At 39.7% G+C, this 19458-nt stretch overlaps 2 protein-coding genes across 2 annotated transcripts; both read right to left on the reverse strand.

Moving 5' to 3' along the window:
* Nucleotides 1–405: 405 nt before the first annotated feature.
* Nucleotides 406–4558, reverse strand: LOC115780667 (tripartite motif-containing protein 16-like protein). The gene is made up of 7 exons (XM_030729978.1): nucleotides 4096–4558; nucleotides 3157–3252; nucleotides 2843–3076; nucleotides 2590–2752; nucleotides 2403–2486; nucleotides 1955–2014; nucleotides 406–1836 (listed from the first exon to the last, which is right to left on the reverse strand). The coding sequence occupies exons 1-7, from the start codon at nucleotides 4555–4557 to the stop codon at nucleotides 1292–1294; spliced, it is 1644 nt and encodes a 547-aa protein (XP_030585838.1). The 5' UTR covers nucleotide 4558; the 3' UTR covers nucleotides 406–1291.
* Nucleotides 4559–4725: 167 nt separating this feature from the next.
* Nucleotides 4726–17449, reverse strand: strip1 (striatin interacting protein 1). The gene is made up of 20 exons (XM_030730201.1): nucleotides 17327–17449; nucleotides 14147–14216; nucleotides 13984–14058; nucleotides 13759–13893; nucleotides 13515–13635; nucleotides 13034–13209; nucleotides 12818–12945; nucleotides 12538–12720; nucleotides 11756–11976; nucleotides 11564–11629; nucleotides 11402–11465; nucleotides 11215–11286; nucleotides 10722–10796; nucleotides 10083–10180; nucleotides 8852–8978; nucleotides 8434–8534; nucleotides 8249–8315; nucleotides 8049–8153; nucleotides 7750–7954; nucleotides 4726–6125 (listed from the first exon to the last, which is right to left on the reverse strand). The coding sequence occupies exons 1-20, from the start codon at nucleotides 17435–17437 to the stop codon at nucleotides 5878–5880; spliced, it is 2448 nt and encodes an 815-aa protein (XP_030586061.1). The 5' UTR covers nucleotides 17438–17449; the 3' UTR covers nucleotides 4726–5877.
* Between the last annotated feature and the right edge of the window lie 2009 nt (nucleotides 17450–19458).

The following is a 19458-nucleotide window of genomic DNA, read 5'->3' on the forward strand; positions in this document are numbered from 1 at the left end:
AGGATGTGGAAGGTGAAGGTAAGTGGTTCCCATGGTAATCAGAACACTCGGGGCAGTGACCCCCAAACCGGGAGCGTGGCACCAACAGATTCCAGGAAAAACATCCAAGATCTCTGTCCAGAAGAGCGCAGTCCTGGAAAAAGCTAAGATACTGCAAAGGACCCTCAAGCTCCCAGGCATCTGGTAGAGGACTCGAGCTTGGAGGACAAGAACAAAGACTTCCTGCAGGGCGAGTGGAGAATATATATATATATATATATATATATATATATATATATATATATATATATATATATATATATATATATAAATATATATATATATTTTTTTTTTTTTTTTTTTTTTTTCAATAAAATACTTCAATAAAAATATACAAATAAATATTTATTTGTTTATTTGTATACTCATTTCAGGATTTATTTCATAGCATTTTTATTTCTATTTCATTTTTTCTATTTATTTCATATTTATTTGTTTAATTTGACTTAAATGGCATTCCATACAAGGCTATAATATTAGGCAAACCACAGACACATGGTGCCCTCTTCTGGACACACAGTAATCCCACAAAGCAGTGTAACAGTTTAACAGAGACATTAAAAAAATGTATTAAATGGTTTCAAAAGTTCATTTCACCTGAGTCAAGGTTTGTGGCAGTATTCAACTTCTTGAGCAAGTTCTTCACTGATCAGTCCCAGAACCCGTTCTTCTGTGCACTAATACAACTAAACCCCTGAAAACACACAAAGAGTACCACATCTACTGATGCAATAACACACCTGTTGTCAGTACAGAGTCTCTCACTCGTGGAATAAGTCACATTGTACCTTCCCTGGATCCAAGCAGCATGAAAAAGTAGAAATATACACGTAGTAGCTGCTGTGTGTTTTAACTGCAGCTAAGATCAACATTAAAATAACAAACTATGATATTTAAATATAACTTATAGAGTTTAAAGAACTCACCTGCTCTAAATTCCTTAAGCCAATCAATCAAACGTTGGTACCCGAAAAAATAGAGTTTGATTTTAGTCTTCTACAATCAGCACAGGGTCCACAGTCCAATATATTTTCATCTCTTTGTCTAAAGCATGCCCAGCATGTATAAAAGTGCAACTTTATATAATGTAATTTAAGAAAAAAAAATACAGAAAATTTGGGCTCCAGTTATCCAGCACCCCACACACAGGAAACAGACATGTCAGTGCACTGTGCAATCTATACAGCAATCAAAACATATTGTTTTTATTTCCCTTTAAATAGGAAGATGTTTGCAGCCCTCTTTGGTAGTTTTACAGTCTGTTCTGCGTCAGATCGCAGAGTCTGATCCAACTTTTCTCTCCGAGCCAGAATCCCGGATACAGCGGCTCCCTGAACTTGGCTTCAACCTTGTACAGGAAGTTCATGCTGTCTGACACCTCATAGAAAGACAGAGTTCCATTTTGAAATTTAAGATAAACTCCAATCCTGTGATGACTGGGTGGTGTTGTGAGCAGGATGCTATCTGAATTGTGGCTCACGGAGTAGGTTTTAGAGCGATCGAGACTCCAGGAATTTGCGTTGGCCCCAAAGGCTGACAGTTTATTGCGGGACTTTCTATCTATTCCTTTGTAGGCAAGAGCAATCTCTGCCTTGTCTCCTTTCACCTCTACCTCATAGTAGCAGTTGCCCTGCAGTCCTTCCCTGCACAGCACCTGCCGCCGATGGATAAACCTCTCTGGGTAACGAACACCAGGATTCTTGGATCTCTGATGGCACAGCATCACCTCCTTTTCTCCTTCTGAAATAGCCAGGTCCTCGTGAGCTGTCGTGGGGTCCAAAGAAAGCTCGCATGCATCTGAGAAAAGGACAGAATTAGCACTATAAGAAACTAGCTGAGATTGGTTGAGTCTGCGTGTGAGGTAAAGCAGACTCAACCAAAAACTGCAGTGTGAGTTTTTGGATTTTAAACTCACACTGCAGGAACTCTTCTCTTGTTTTGGGCTCCACGTTCTGTTCAGCCAGAGTCCTGCTAACTGTAAAGAGACCAGGGAGATGATATCAGAGCATCAGTGAGTGTCTCTGTTGTGCCAGTAAACAATACAGGGAACCTGAAACTGGTTCCCCAAACTGGAACACAGTAATCAGTGATAATGTAATACATCTGTGGTGAGAAGTTTGCATACACTCATCACGGCCATGAATGTCATGGAAGTTTTGGGCTTTTAGCGATTTCTTTAAACTGTTCTTTTTCCAGGGTGGAATACAGCACACACCTTAAATCACTTTAAAAAGCAAGATTTGGCTGCACAAGTTTGAATTTAATTTGGATTTTCTGCAATCCACACAGGGTCAAGAGTGATACACAAATTAATAAAATATAAATAAAACAATTTTTTTCTGGAAAGAGTTTAAGGTACAAACCACGGGGGTGTGAGTTACTGGCTTCGCATCTCTGCTGGATATCATCTTCTTCTGCTGCTGCTGATTCCTGCTGCTCCTCACCACCTATAATCCATAAGGACATAGATATTCTTTAAAATATATATATATATATATATATATATAAATAAATAAAAGAGAGACAAGTTTTACACATAAAGACACATACCAGTTTGACAGATTGAGGCAAATTCTTTGTCACAGAATTCCTCCAGTTCCCTCCCAAGATGTTCAACAGCTCTCTTTGTAAGCTCAAAGGGGAGGAGTGGGTCCTCTGAAGCCTCATGGAAAGAGCAGATACGGTCACAGATGAGCTTCAGAGAAGGCCATTTCTGTGAGGAGAGAAGAGACAGAAATTAAGATACGATTGCATCTGTCACTCAGAAACGGGTAAAGTTTCCAGTGATGTGTTGGCAGTATACCTGCAGGAAATGGATGTTGCTTTCAGTCTGTGCCAGATGGTCCAGCTCGGCATCCCTCTTCTTCATCTCCTTCATCTCCACCTCCACCCTCTGCAGCGAGACACGAACCTGAGCTGCTGCCGCCTCCTCCTGAGCTGCAATCAGTTTCTTCACCGATAGGTAATGTTTCTGAAGGGAGTCGATGACACCGACTACGACGCTTTCACAGAAGGCTTCTGTTTGTCTCGCCTCGTCCTGTTTGATACACATGTGAGAGAGCTATACACTCTAAACACTTCAGACAATATATCACTTTAGTTACATGCTCTCTTCACCTGAATCTGTCCGAGCATCTCCCCCATCATCTTCCGTTTCCTTACTTGCTTCTGAAACGTCTCCTCAAACTTTGTCTGCGTGTTCTTAAGTTCCTCCTGTAGCAAGTGTTAGATGAAAAACATAAATCAATAAAAGCAAAACATATTTTGTTTAGATTTGTCAAAGGAGTTTAAAATGTGTTTTATGTAAAAATCCTTTCTCGGCCTCCTAAAGTCTAACCCCAACAGCTGGAGCAGAGCACCATAAACAAGGTTTAGCGCTAACTCTTTAAACAGTGCATGAAATCGCATTGCAGTCTTTTTTCCCAGGAGGCACTTTTAACTTTTGTATGCAACAAATGCACTTTATCTAAAACTGCATCTATGCTGTAGGTCATTTGAATGTTTCGTAAGGCTTTCTGGGCAAAGATTTGTTTAACCAAATAAAGTAGAAAAGTCACCTGAGATCACCGGGAGAAAACCAGCTCGGTCACTATGTGTTCCATTATGTATCAACATCAGCACAGACTTATAGGTGTATTACAGAAATCGCTCTCTTTTTTTTTTTTGTTATAATGTGATAACGTCATCTGTTACCACAAACATCTTTGTTAAGATAGGATCCACAATATCAATAAAAGCTTTGAAGTTATCGACAGAGCTGGAATTTTGTGGCACTGAGCAGATGTTACTTCTAACTCTGTAAACGGAACATCAAAATAATGAGAATTGAATCAACCCATTTTTAAAAGGTTTCTGTTGACTGAGCTTGGTGCACTGGCTTTATTAACTTAGTTTCAGTAATTTATTCTTTTCTTAAAGGCTCATTTTGAAGTTAATAGTTGGCCTATGTGCAAATCACCAAAAGCTTTGGAGAAGCTGGTTTCTTCAGGTTCTTCTTCCTGTAATTCCAATTTTTCAACTAGAAATTGCAACATTATTTTTTCCTGTTTTCTGTACCTGCTTCCGCCTCCGTTCCTCCTTCACCCACCCAATTCTGTGTCCTCCATGTTCAGCTGAAGTACACTGTGCACATATGATCTGCTCATCTGTGCAGCAGTAAACATCCAGGGGCTTGTTGTGCCTCCAACACAAAGTGCTCCCTGATGTTTCTGTACAGCTCCGAGGTCTCTTCGGGACCTGCTGCTCCTCCTCTTCCTCCTCACTATAACTCATTTCTGTGTCTCTCACCACCTCAGCCAGAGTTGTGTTCCTGATCAGCTGAGGTCTGGAGGAAAACTCATAATCGCATTCAGGACACCTGCAGAGGCTGTTCTTCAGCTCTTCACGGTCCCAGCGATCCTGGATGCACCTCATGCAGAAGTTGTGCCCACAAGGAACAGTCGCGGGATTCCTGAGAAGGTTTCTGCAGATTCGACAGCAGAGGTGGTTCATCTTTACAGGAATGTGACGCTCCGCCATGTCTGTGTAGAAAAAGGCGTGCTTAGTTTCACTTCCTGCACAAATGACTCAGAAGTGTGGGTGTGACTAAATTATTTGAAATTAAGGAAGTCAGGGGCCCGCCTCTCTCTCTCTTTGCATCTCAAAGACCAAACAAATGTCAATAATAACTTTCAGAAAGCACAAATCTAACATGAATTACTTTATTACAGGATTTAGGTAAACATAAAACAAAGATAAAAGGAGTGATAAATAACTTTTGTAATTTACATGTACTTTCAATTCCTGAACATTTAAATAAAAACAAAGAAACTAATCTTGAAAAAGATGTTAAAGTATAACGGTTCTGCAACTGGCAATTAAATCGAGTTGTACCCTTTGGTTAAAAAAACAAAACAAAAAACAGCTGTCTGATGAATGAAACCACACAAGAACCACATTTACGAAACCAGAAACTCTTTTCTTTCACATGATCGACATGATTCTGATGAGTTTCCTTTTTATTCTTTGTCCAGGCCGGGTTTTAATGTTCATTCAGCCTGATTTGATGGTCTCAGAGCAAAAAGCATGTACTCAGGCAAGAAACAACTGTTATCAACCTGCAGAGCAACAAAAAGGTCCAACTGTTAAAGGAGCACTGACTGATCAGACTATCATGAGTGGACATGAAAGAAATCCTGACCTTTCCTTCCAGCTCTCTGAAGGAGACAAACTCGTGAGATGACACTGAGGAATGTTTTATTCGTGTACTCACTATGCTAGCAGTTCATACCTAAAATTCTAAAAAAGTTTATTTAAACTTAAAAGTGAAAACATGGTCATGTAGTGCTTCCTGGTGAGTTGCTGACCTACAGTAGCAGGTAAGAGGCACACAGAGGAAATACCTGTAATGTAAAGTAGGAGCAGGGTTCAAGTCTGCAAATGGAGTTTAGCACTTAATTCACTATCAGCTTTTTCATTAAAAAACTGGGAGAGGCAGGAAAAGTCTCAGAGAACCTAAGTACAAAAGGATGATCTTTTTCTCCTTTTTTTTTGGGCTAAAAAGGTACACAGAAATCATAATAATGCAAAATTTCTCAAAAGGCAAAAGTTAAACACCAAAAGCATTTAGCAGGACCCCCGATCACTCTGTAAGACAACACTCCTACATGCTGACAACTGAAAGTAGACATCCAGGCGCTTTCTTAATACGCCACATTCAGTCCATACAGCATGTGTAACATAATGCTCTGCTCAGAGTTCGATCAGAGAGAGCACTCATGGTGCTTCATCTGAACACCTGATAGAAACTGTTTATTTAAAAAAAGAATAAATGACAAGAATGTTGACAATAGTCCAGTCTCACTGTAGCAGTTCTTCCCAGGAAATAGGTTTGGAGAAGACTTCCCTCTCCAGCCAAAGGTCATAGTTCATTTGGAAGTCCTCGGGCAGGTCCACCCGTTGCCCCAGAACACTTTGCAGGCAGTTGTCCACAGGCAGGAAGTCTGGATTGCTGTGGCTCTTGTCGTAGCGGCGGCTGTTGAAGCGCTCAATGTTGGCTCGTAGAGCGCACTCCTCGGCCTGGAAGTCCCAGGGACGAGCATCCAGATCTGTTCCCAGAAAACAAACAGAAATTGAGAGACAGCAACGCTGCAGCAGCCCAGAAATCCTTATCTTGATTAGGACATAAGAACAAAACAATAGTTTTGACTTGAGAGATAAAACACTCATGCAGTGAAGAGAGTACTGATCCAAGAAACACAAAAACACTTTCATTAAAGTGTGTGACTCATCTCACAGTCATGCATCACTTCCTGGATGCGTCCTACTCCCAGCAGTCTGCGGCAGTTTGCATCTTTCACACTTTTTCCAACTCATGACATTTATGAAATTTACACCTCACCGGCCACTTTATTAGCTGTTCAACTGCTCATTAACACAAATTTCTAATCAGCTAATGACGTGACAGGGTTTACAGAGAATGGTCTAAAAAAGAGAAAATATCCAGTGAGCAGCAGTTCTCCTAGAGGTCAGAGGTCAGAGAAGAAAGGCCAGACTGCTGAGTTTGAGAGCTGTGGATTCAGTGGTGTCTTTTAAAAAAAAAAGGAACTCACATTTTAAGACTTGAGTTTGGTTAGTTTTTGTTTTGTTTTTTCTCCTGTTTTGCTCTGCTGTTATGTTGTGAAGGACTTTGTGATATTTATCTTGAAAGGTGCTATATAAATAAAATTTGACTTTACTTTAGTTATAGGAAGGCAACAGTAACTCAGATAACCTCTAGTGACAACCAAGGGATGCAAAGAGCATCTCTGAATACACAACACACTGAACCTTGAAGCAGATGGGCTACAGCAGCAGAAGAGCACAGTGGGTGACACTCCTGTCAGCTAGGAGCAGGAAACTGAAGCTACAATTGACACAGGCTCACCAAAACTGGACAACAGAAGACTGGAAAAACATTGCCTGGTCTGAACAAGCTCAATATTCAGATGGTAGAGTCACAATTTGTGATGAAAAGCACGAACGCACGAACCCATCCTGCCTTGTATCAGCGCAGGATGGATTCGGGTGGTGGTGTAATGGTGTAGGTGACACTTTTTTGTCACACTTTGGGCCCCTTAATACCAAATAAGCATCGTTTAAATGTCACAGCTTAGTTGAGTATTGTTGTTGACCATGTCCATCCCTTTATGGCCACAGTGTACCCATCTTCTGATGGCTGCTTCCAGTAGGATAACACACCATGTCACAAATCATCTCAAACTGGTTTCTTGAACATGACAATGTACTCAAGTGGCCTCCACAGTGACACAGTCTCAATTCAGGGGAGCACCTTTAGGATGTGGTGGAACGGGAGATTCACATCATGGATGTGCAGCAACTGTGTGATTCTATCATGTCAATATGGATAAAAAACTCTGAGGAATGTTTCCAGAACTTTGTTGAATTGATGCCATGAAGAATTAAAGCAGCTTTGAAGGGAAAAGGAAGGCAAAATGAAGTACTGGCAAGGTGTAACTAATAAAGTGGCCTGTGAGTTTATATTGTTCGTGATGCAGAAATTGATTTTTCTGACAGGTTAATGCTTCAAACCATCCATAAATACATTTTAAAAAGGATTTTATGGTATTCAAATATCATTTGTTCCACTCTTTTCTAGAATAATATTTTGCCTTATATTTGGGTGCAGTATTGTTCATACTGAACAGAAACTGTTCAGACTTTTTCTCTCACCGTTTCCGTACGCCCAGTCGTCGTTGAGGCGATGTCGGACCTTCTGGTAGATGGCAGACATCGTCTTCATGTTGCTCTTCCTCCACTGACGTCCCAGGTATTTTGTCTGCACTTTAAGAAGCTTGAGGACATACAGCTGCATCATTGCCTGCTTGACCTTCAGCGCCCTCTTCAGGATGGGTGCTGACTTGAACACGACCAGCATCTGGCAGAAAACGGATCAATGTAGAGAGTTATTTCCTCCCTCTGCCCCATACGTGATTTATGTCACAGTAAATCTGATACAGTGCCCCTCTCACCATTGTCCTGGAGTGTTTCCATTTGGTCAGTTTGTTGAGGATCCTCAGCAGGTTTATACAGGAAAACAGATTTCTCCAGCAAAACTGATTGTTGTCTCCGGCTTCCTGTAACAAAGAAATCATCCACGGTAAACATGCAAAAAAAAAAAAAACAGTCACCTGCCAACAACAGCAGAACACCAGAAACAAAAAACACTCACCAAACTCTCTGCGGTTAACTCTGGGAGTTCGTGCACCACACAGTACGGAAAATCAAGTACTGAAATGCTTTAAAGAGGAAAAAAAATGAATATAGTGAAATACAGACCCATCTATATTTAGTTTACTGATGCTTACTGCAAACAGGAATCATGATTTTTGTTATTTAAAGCCAGACTGAAAGTACCTGTTCTTAGCTGTGATGTAAGACATGATGTTCTGGTTGAAGAACTTGAGAATGAGGGGGATGCAGTTGGCAAACACCAAGTGCTGAGCCATGTACTCAAACTATGAAAACCACACACAAAGAGATACCAGTTAAAGAAGGACATTTTACTTTCCATAAAATAGAAATGAAAAAAAATTGAGGTGACAAACTGATTTACTTTTTTTAAATACATGTATGTAGGGAGCATTAATCCAAAGCAGAATGAGGTGCTATATCTGTTTTATCTCAATTATCATGTTTTGTTATTCAATAGGAGCCAAAATATTTAAATTTAAATGAAATTACAACTTTGTAATGGGAAATTAAAATTTGCATAACAGCACACCCTGACAACGTGTAACGCTAAATTGTGACTAAAGGTGTGTGGCATACGCACCTGGTAGATGTGGTTGAGTTTGAAGTGTTTCAGCAGAAGCAGCAGGATTGCAGAGATGGCTTTGACAATGATTTCTTTGTGCCGATTCACATCAACACCAAGTTTCATGCTTTGCAGCACCGTGGTCCTACAGGGGTCAGACAGAAGAGATCAGGTCAGATCAGACAATTCTCAGTCTGTTCTGCTCTCAGCTAAAAACCGACACAGCCTGTAAATCCAAACTTTGGCCTTAGACTCTACCTGGATGTGGTTACATGCCATACAATGGGCTGCTGCTGTTCTCAGTTAAAATAACCTACTGATAAACCACATCAGAATAACTACATTTCTTTGTTTAAAACCACATCTGAAACCAGTTCCAGCTCTGTGTGCATGATATGAAATCGTGCACTCACTCTGAAAAGTAAATCTATTAAAGCCTTTCCACTTTAGATAATGGAAATGTTACACTCCCCTCCAAAAGTATTAGAACAGTGCTCTATAAGTCTGAAGACTGACTTGCCCAGTGTAAAACCTTCCACTTCCTGCCCCTGATGAACTCCTTTGTAGTTTTGGGTGTGTGTGTGTGTGTGTGTGTGTGTGTGTGTTTTGGGTCATTATCTTGCTGCATGATGAAGGATCTCACAATCAGTTTGTTTGCATCTTTCTTTTCAGTCAGACAAAATGTTTCTGTAGACTTCTGAGCTCATTATACTGCTGCCACCATGTGTGATATCATCAATGAAGCCCGTCCCAGAAGAAGCAATGAAAGCCCAAGCCATGACATCATCTCTACTGTGTTTCACGGATGAGCTTGTATATTTGGGATCATGAGCAGATCCAAATTTGGAACTGGGTGTAGACATTCAGCGCTATTTATTGTTTCAATAATCAATATAACAGGACACACCTGGGCAACAAAACACACCTCTCAGTCACATGTTCCAATACTTTTGCTCACAAGAAAAATGGGTGGTGCCAGACAAAAGGTGCTACCTTCTGAACTGTGTATCAGATCTACATGTAAATACCTGGAAATAAAAGCTGAGATGTTGATCTTTTGTCTCATATCCATCTTTTAATGTGAAACCAAAAGGTTTTCAGTCTACAGCAAAAATTAAGGGATTAGCTTCACTGTGCCAATATTTTTTGGACAGGAGTGTATGTATTGTCACTAGGTTGGCATAGTTTACCTGTTCAGCACATAATGTCACAGTGGATGAGGAGCTGGAAAGCTGATAAAGATACTTACGGCATCTCCTCCGGCAGCACGTCTGCCAGGATGTTAATGGAGTCGGTTTTGGCCTTGGACGTCGGAGCAGCAGCGAGCAGGATCTTCAGCAGCGCGATCTGCAGAGACCAAGAATAAACAATTCAAATTAAGAATGAAAAGCCTTAATGTTCTTTCAATTCAATGTTCTTAATCTCATTATCAATGCATTACTGTTATAAATTTAAATATTTTTATTATTTTACTTTTTTAAATCTCTTTTTTTTCTATTGAACAGCACCTTGAATCTACCCATTACACCTGCCAACACTGAGGTTTCTAAATCTTGGAGTTTTACTTATTTATTTATTAAAATTTTACTCAGGTTATAACCTGAATAAGTGATTTAGTATAACCAACAGTGAGCCACAGAGCTGTGAAGTGATTCTGGTGACACTACACTGTGCAAGAGTGAAGTCAGTGAGTATTTGTGTAATAATCTTAGTAGTCATCCCTGAGCAGACACCTCTCAGCTTGCGCTGCTATGTTGTTCCTTTCACACAGAATTAGTTTTTAAAGACTCTTTTTATGAAGTATCAGCCAGTATCACAAATCATATCACAACTGTTATATGAGTGATCCCACAGTAGCACAATCCATGAACCTACAAACAACACTAACCATGTATTGAGGCAAACTGGGCAGAATTCCCTGAAAGAGCAGCTCAGTGGCACACATCTCCACTTCCTCTTCACCCTGACGATGAGAAAAATACAAAACAGGAGATGAGAAGTACACAAAACAATTTACCACAACACCTTCAGACCACAAGCCATTATGACCTGCCTTCCACAAACAGATGAAAGCAGAATTATTATGCTTATATTCTATGAGAACAATCATCTCAGGCACAGCAGCCCCACACACTGGCTGTTCAAACTTTCTGTTTGTGAGGGGCAGCCAATCAGAAAAAGTTATGTTACAAGAAGAGAGAACGGAGTGAAACCAGTTTGTTTCACATAGAAGATGACCTACCAGGCTGCACTAAGGCCCAGTATAACATAAAAAAGGTCTATTCTGAAATGCGTAACCATGCCAAGCAACTCTAGCCAAGTCTAGCGGAAGGCACCGCGACAGGTCTCCTCTTAAGAAAGGTTTGTCTGTTTATACTTACACCAGATAGAGGAGTTTTCTGAAATTCCTCCTCCCTCCCAATCTGTATCTCGGCTATAGAGATGTACTTATGCTGAAAAATAAGATGAAAATTAATAAATTAAAGTTCAGGAACATTACAGGTGTGAAATTCTTAAGATATCCCGCAGGGAATAATTAATGAAGTATTGTGGAAAATGTTGCAATACCTGCTTTAATGTCTTGATGCTCTCATGAATTGGCCTGGGTAAGCCAACCACTGTATCTGTATCACTGCAGTACATGCACAAAATAAATGTCTTTATACAATATTTCAACACAAATATCATACGCGGTAACTGGTATCTTTGAAGAAAAATAAATTAACCTACCTTCCAAGAGTGTAACCGATGAATTTACTTCTACTTGATTCCAGGAAATTTTCAATATCTTTTTCCCTGTTGGAGCAAAAACAATAATATCAAAAACAAAACAGGTCTTAATTTTATGTGCGTGGACACAAAGAAGGAACTAACAAGCATCATTACAGTTTAGCACTGCTGTCTGGTGAGACTGAACAGTACCTGACTTTAGGAGCCCAGGGCAGACCTTTGGGGAAGGACACCCTCTCTGATGGAGGGTGAGGAATAGGTGGAGGCATCACCTCGTCCCTCTCTAGAGGGAAAGTCTCTGGCTCTATAGAGTTGTCATTATCATCGTTGTCGTCCTCATCTTCTCGAGAGTCATCCGCCTTGTAAGGATCCTTTTCATTGAATGCGTCCAGGTTGTCCTGTTTGATCAGCGCCTGTGTTTGAGTTACAAGATAATTACACTTAGACTGGCAAAGAACTCATATTAATAATATATTACTGAAGCTCTTCATATAAGAAGCCACCGGGCAGACAAGTTTTTGCACGCATACATAGTAAGAAGAAGGCTCAGTGCCTAAATGAAACAATAATGCAAGTTGGTCCCCGAAGAAACACTATCAGCAATATCATCTGTGAGCACAGAGTCAAATTATAATGTCTTTATTTAGCTGTCTTTGGACTGCAGCAATCTGACAAGTGTAAGAATGCCAATTTAATCTGTTCCTTGCTGGCACTGTTGTGCCTGAATGTGTTCTTTTTGTCTGCAAATAGAGGGAATGGGTGCTGTAAAGTGTGTGGTGCTGCACACAGCCCATGGTACACAACAATATAGGTTTGTCTCTGCAGTGCTGTCCTGATCCGCTATTCACGTAACACCTGGCACTATTTGCAGTGTTGAGTATGTGTCCACTGTCAGGTCATGAAAACATGTTTTGCTTGTTGCTGACTTTAACCTGCAGCGCGTTCGGAGAGCAGATGGCAGCAGTAATAACTACCTTGTGTTCACGACGCGCTCGCTTTTGTTGCTGCTCTATGAGGTCAGATGCAGACGCAGGAGGAGAAGCCGCTCTCATGCTGCGAATGACTCGAATGCTGTCCTCCGGGAGAGGAGGGAGACCCAGTTCCTCTCTCTTATGGACCTTTATACTCTGTAGCTGCTCAAACCCTCCAAGCGTGAACTGAAACAGAAGACAAAACAGGATTTAGGAGGAACGTGTAGGAAAACTCTTTAGAATACCACTATCTTTTTGAACGGCTAATATTTCAATCTCTCACCAGTATGCTCTTCCACAACAGCAACAACACCTTCTTCATGGGGAAGTGAGGGGCATGACCGCTACAGAACTTGGTAACCATACCAAAAAGCATAACAGAAATGGGCTCATTGTTGAACAAAGGAGATCCTAGATCAGAGAAGTAGGTGGAGTTAGTTTACAAGGCTGATTTTGCACATATCCTTAATGTATCTTCAGCTACTCTGATGAAATTTACCCAGTTCGGTTCTGAAGGTCTCCTTGATGATTTTCCATTCAGGCTTGTCAGCTGGGTCTTCCTGTTGGATGGTTTCCACCATCATGTACATGATGTTAAGCAGTACCCGAAGATCTGTGCTGTCAGCCAAGGAGATCGCTGGTTTCCTGACAGCACTACTGCAGGCAGCACTGTTACTGAAACACAGACAGCACGGCAAGTATAATTAGAATCTATACACAGAGAATCTGACAACATGGAGCTGATCAGCCTAACAAAGACAACCAGTGATTTTTCTTGTTGATCCCGATTGATTTAATTAACAAAAAGATAGATAAATCATTTGTGTTTCACCTGTCCTAAATGCAAAGTAAAATTAGGTGCTGATTGATCTGTAGCACCTTTGGATGTCAATTAATTCTATCCAGAAAGCTATGTGGCAGTGAAACTGTGAAAACTGCCATTTACTTCTGCAAGGCTATAAAACTGATGCAGAACATACTCAATCTCCATGTTGAGCAGTTCCACAAGAGCAGAGAAAGTCCCCACATCGAGCAGCAGAAATATGTTGTATCTCATCCAGTGCTGCACCTCGACCTCAGAGCTACACTCTGCAAAGGTCCCTAAAGTGGGAAAAAAAAGAAAGACGTACCGCTGTGAAGTACATGTAAACAAACCCCAAAAAATCAAAATCCCACCACTTATTGTGTTCTACTTGAAATCATGGAAAAGTGTGGTGGACTGACCCTGAGCCATGTAGAGAATAGCTCTAGCAACCTTCAGCCTTTTCTCCCGGGCAGTGACTTCAAGACTGTCCAACAGGCGCATTGCGTGAGCTCTGTGCTGAGCTTCATCGAGCTCTGTCCACTTCTTATCAGACACTAAAATACAGCAGAGGTGGCAAAAATAAATTAAAACACATACTTACTTCATGTTTAATTTGTGTGACTGTATATTTTTTAAATGCTTACCATGAGCTCTGAATTCCTCTTCAAAGCACTTCTTATTAAGAGCAAACTCTGGTCCTTCAGTATAACTGTAAAGCTCTGGAAGAGGCATGAAGAATTCATATATAACAATATGAGCGCATTTATAGGTTGTTACAGGTTCTTAAAGAGTGACAACCACACATACCTGACAGCTCTGCAGCCCACTTGTCTGTATCTGAATATTCAAACTCCAGATCTGGAGACTCAGACTGTCCCTGTGCACAACACACAGAAGAGGTTAGAAAGAGAGCTACCACACAGAAAAAAATCCAAGGTAAATTTGATTAGATCAGATTGGTCTCTCTCTCTCTCTCTCTCTCTCTCTCTCTCTCTCTCTCTCTCTCTCTCTCTCTCTCTCTCTCTCTCTCTCTCTCTCACACACACACACACACACACACACACACACACACAAATGTTTACTCACTTAATATGCAGTGGTATTTAGTTAGTACCACAATGTACAAGCAACACACAACTCATATCATCTGGATTTGTTCAAAAGCAGGTATCACACTCTGAGAATTAAACGTTTGCAAAGAGAGGGTGGTGAAAATAGCACTTAGATCATTTTTTTAAGTAAAAGGACTAATATCAAAAAGTAATATTACTCGACTGGGAAAAACATATTAATAATATTAATATTGCTTCTGCATTAATGTTCATGATGCATTTTACTGCTTTAGATGTTTGAGGTTGTTTGATTGTCTTATGCGCAGCAATGTAGGGCTGCAACAATTCATCGAGTAACTCGAATAACTCGACTTTTGCTTCGATGCTTTGTTTAATCCACAACTGTGTAGCACTCAGGTGTCACCATGTAAATGCGAGCATTTCACCCACATTTGCAACTAAAAACAGACCTGCAGTAGCTGCTCCGATCCACTGCCATTTGTTTTACACAGTGAAACTATGCAGTAAAGCTACAGAAGTTAAAATAAAATATGGAGATGAACTGTTAACTTAGTCTGACACAATGTTTAAATCAGGCAGCTTGCTGAAGGCTGCCGGCAGCCGTAATGCTTTATATGGCAGAGATACCTGCAGTGAGTAAAGAGGGCATGGGGTGTACTAGACCATATTTATTTCAAGGTTTTAGTAACATTATTTTGCAGATTTAGATTCATATAAATAAAATATCATATTACTTAAATTGCATTAATATTAAAATATAAAATAAAAGCTTCTTTTGTAGGCCAGTAAAAATTATACATGGGCTGGAAAAACTCTGAGCCACTGGCCTGGGGCTGTTGGATTGGACACTGAGTTATTATTGACAATAATTATTAACATGTATGCCATCAGAACGCCTGTTTTCTGCAGCAGGAAAGGTTGCATCAAAGCACGGGACAAACCTCAGTTCTGAGAATGTTGATTTGCTCACGTTGTTTCAATGCAGCCACCACATGCTCATTTTAAGGCTTAAATTCATTCACTAGCACACTTAAACATGCAGACACGCATACACACACACACATACACACATGAACACGCACCAAATCTAGCTCATCCAGGAGATAGCACAATGTCAGAATTATACTGATGTAAGAAAGTCTACCAAGAAGACAGAGTAAAGGCTATTTTATGCCTTACTTTAGGTTGTATGCATACCCTATTGACTTTACTATACTTGTGATTATTTAAAAATATGCAAAAATTTAAAGTATGATTTTAATATCGCACATAAATAAAAAGAAAGGGACAGATGTTGTATGGAGTTAAACCATTAAAATGTTGCAATTTCTAAACAGGAAACCAATGAGAAATTGTTTTAAAAGACCTGTGCTTTTTCCTCTTTCGAATATTTATTATTCCTCATTAATAAGACAAATGTATTCATCTGATTACTCAATTAATCAATGGAATATCAATAGAATACTCAATTACATAAATAATCAATAGTTGCAGCCCTACAGCAATGCATCATATTCAATATGATCATCCTTTGTAGATTATTTGAGTGAATATTTTGGTATTTAGCCACAGGGGACAACAGACTGGCCGTTACTCCCTAAAAAAAAAATATTCATCTCATCTTTTGACATCTTTATGTCCTTTTCTCTCTCTCTCTTTTTTTTTTTTTTTTTTTTTGTAATAGACCTATTATCAGCTTTATACATACTTATAAAGCAGATATAAAAACATCCAGTTGACAATGATAAGAATATTGTTCAAACTAGTTCAGGGGTACAAAGTAACAAGGGTGCAACAAAATAAACACAGCAATAATAGCACAATTTTAATCATTTGTTTCCTGCTCTGGCCTGTTTACTCAGAGAAGTGGGTGCACCTGAGAGGTGGGAGTGGTGAAGGTTATAAAACCTGCACTTTCAGTCCACTTACTCTCTTTGGGAAGTTTCTTAATGACCCTCTTGGTTTTGTTGGGTAATTTGGTTCTTGCACACTTATCCAACTTTTTGACTATATTTGCAGTCATCCATAAATACTGTTTAATCCTTTACTTTAATACCTCACTACATTTTTGGTTACATAAACTGATTTGGGCAACTGTGTGTGGACTCTCTATTTTGAGTATCTGTTATTGACAACTGTATACTCGCATATTCTATCATTTACATTTAAGCCTAGCTAATGCGTAGTTTCAGATACAAACTTTATAAACGATGCTACAGTATCATTTGTACCAGTTGCAACACTGAAAGCTACATTGTAGAGAACCAGTAATAACACAATAAAGTTACCGTCATGATGCATTAGAACTACACTTAGTGCATGTTCCTTAAGACAGGAGGGTATATTGTTGCCACTGTAAGCCTACTTTGAACAATAGCCTCGGAAAAGTATATCCGTTCATGACAGATAGGGGTTCAGTACTGCAATGACTGTGTCCAAAGGCTATTTAAACCATTACACTGGACCACTTTCTTTAAATACATACATAGACAAACATAGACGAGCGACCATTTTCCATATATACAGCAAAATTACACTGCCATAGCTGGCTGTTGCATTAGCAAGAGGAAATGTGTTAAGCAGGACCTAAACAACCAGTTTTCAACAGGTCGCCAAATTCCTCACACACACACACACTAGCCCGGCCTGTGGCCGGCTAACGTCAGCTAGCTGTCTCCTGCTCGCTTTCCAATGTTATGAGTTAACACCGGAAAACAATTCAAACACCGTACAGCTATGTACACGTACGAACACTGTGAAGAAGAACGTTTGCTGCTGTTAGTTACCGAATGTTACAAATGCTATTTAAGCTACAATGACAGAGCTAGCTAACGTTACACTAGCAGCAGGAAAGGCCTCGTCTGATGAGCTGAAAATACACGCGAAAAATAAATCAAGACTTCTCTGTACGTACCTCTGAATCTTTTCTTTGATTCCGGGTAAATTCGCCCCTGCTTTTGTTAGGTAGCATAGCTCTCTGCTTATTGTTTACAGGTAGCCCACTACCGTTTCCACCGACGTCCATAATTTTGGGGGGCGCAGTGTACTCTCGCGAGACGAGAATTGGTACACGAGAGTCCGACTCCATCAGTCTCGCTGCATCTGCCGCATCTTGTCTGAATGTCTGCAGGAGCGGTTCAAGATGCGACTGCGGAATTTCTGTGAAATTAATCTCTGTCTGTCTCTTCATGTAATCCCGGACTGACTGAGGAGAGTTTGCTGCAGGACTCTTTCTGGGTGAAAAAAGTTCCTGGCTCTGGTTGTGTATTTAGGATTGTTGTCATGCTGTAGAATTAATGCGGGACCAATCATACACCTCTCTGGTGGTACAGTGTGGTGGATAAACATCTAAAGATGATTCGAAATTATCTAAAACATTTTTATAAAAATTTAAATCATTTAAATAATTAAATAATAGATACACTTGTGGTCAGAAGTTTACATACACTCATCCTCAGCATGAATGTCATGGTAATTTTTCCTTGAACTCTATAATGAGTTTAAAAACAACAATTGGGTGCACAAGTTTGAAATTATTTTGGATTTTCAGGATCAGAAGTATACATACAGGCTCAAATATATACATACACTCAAATATTTTAATAAGTGATGCTGAAGGTTCTGCAATGTCTTAACTTGACAAGGTTAAGGCCTATTAAGTTCGCATAATCGATCATGATTGACTACAACTGGTAGTTTCTCTTTGCCAGCATAAAATGGATTTGATTGACAGCACTCATTGGACTGACCCATACTCAGAACAATGGTAAAGTCCAAGGAACTCTGTGAATATTTAAGGATTTACACAAATTGGGAAGGTCTCTTGGATTAATTTCTAAATAACTGCAGATTCCAAGATCACCAGTTCAAACAGTTGTACGTAAGTACAAGTTATTTGCAGGGTTATAATAGTTTTGGATTTTACATTATAGTTTAGTTTTAGTTAGTTTTTACTTTTTTTTCTCTAATTCAGTTAGTTTTAATTAGTTTTCAGAGTGGTTTTGCTCGTTTTTATTAGTTTTTATTTTTGGTTTCATGCTTAGTTTTAGTTAGTTTCAGTATTAGTTTTAGTATTTTCATACCTAATCAGGTGCAAGATTCAAGGCGCAAAAGTGACTATTGTGTAATGAAAACTTGACAAAAGATACAGTTTAAAGAAATATAGTCAACAACCAACTGTTCACAAGACATGCTAAATTTGTGTAATATTAAGGACACACATGAGCATAATCAGGGAGAAACAAAGAAAAACATGAACTCCCAAACTCAATAAATTCTACAATAAACTCCACAATAAACTTCAGCATCAGTGCAGCAGATTAATAACGCCTACATGTGGTGTTAAACAAAAACAAACTCTTTGAAGGAGTCAAAGCTCAAATCCAGCTGCATCCTGATGTTCTCACCACCTGAAGCTGCTTCTGTTTTGGAGCTAGCTTGGTTAGATGCTCGCTAATTAAACCTGCAGGGTCTTTGCGGCCTCTGTACACAACCTACAGAAGTTGCCGACCTCATGTCCGCATTTATGCTTGTGTAGCTGGATTGTGTGTGTTAATTACCTTGTGGTCGTGTGCAGGTGTTTGTACTCAAAGAACCTCCATACGGGACTCGGCAGACCGCAGCCATTACTTTGCGGACCAGCGCGGTGAGCGCACGCACATGCGCACTCACACAGTTGTCCTGTGGCGCTCCCAGCTTAAACTCGGAGAGCGGAAACAATGATTTCATATCAATCCACAAGGCTTAAAAAAACCCCCAAAAAAACAAGTAAATGAAAGTAAGTTTATCGATTATTTCAGTTAGTTTTAGTTAGTTTTGTAAACTCACAATTCAGTTTTAATTAGTTATCGTTTTTTCCTTTTAATTATAGTTTTTATTTATTTCAGTTAACGACAATGTTTTTTCAATTTCAGTTTTCGTTATTTCGTTCGTTTTCGTTAACTATAATAACCCTGGTTATTTGGATGTATCACCACTTTGCCACGGTCTGGAAGAAGGCCTAAACTGTCACCGTCAGATGAGAGGAAATTGGTTAGGATGTTCAGG

The sequence above is a fragment of the Archocentrus centrarchus genome, chromosome 5 (genome assembly GCF_007364275.1).
Source record: "Archocentrus centrarchus isolate MPI-CPG fArcCen1 chromosome 5, fArcCen1, whole genome shotgun sequence".
Taxonomy (NCBI): domain Eukaryota; kingdom Metazoa; phylum Chordata; class Actinopteri; order Cichliformes; family Cichlidae; genus Archocentrus; species Archocentrus centrarchus.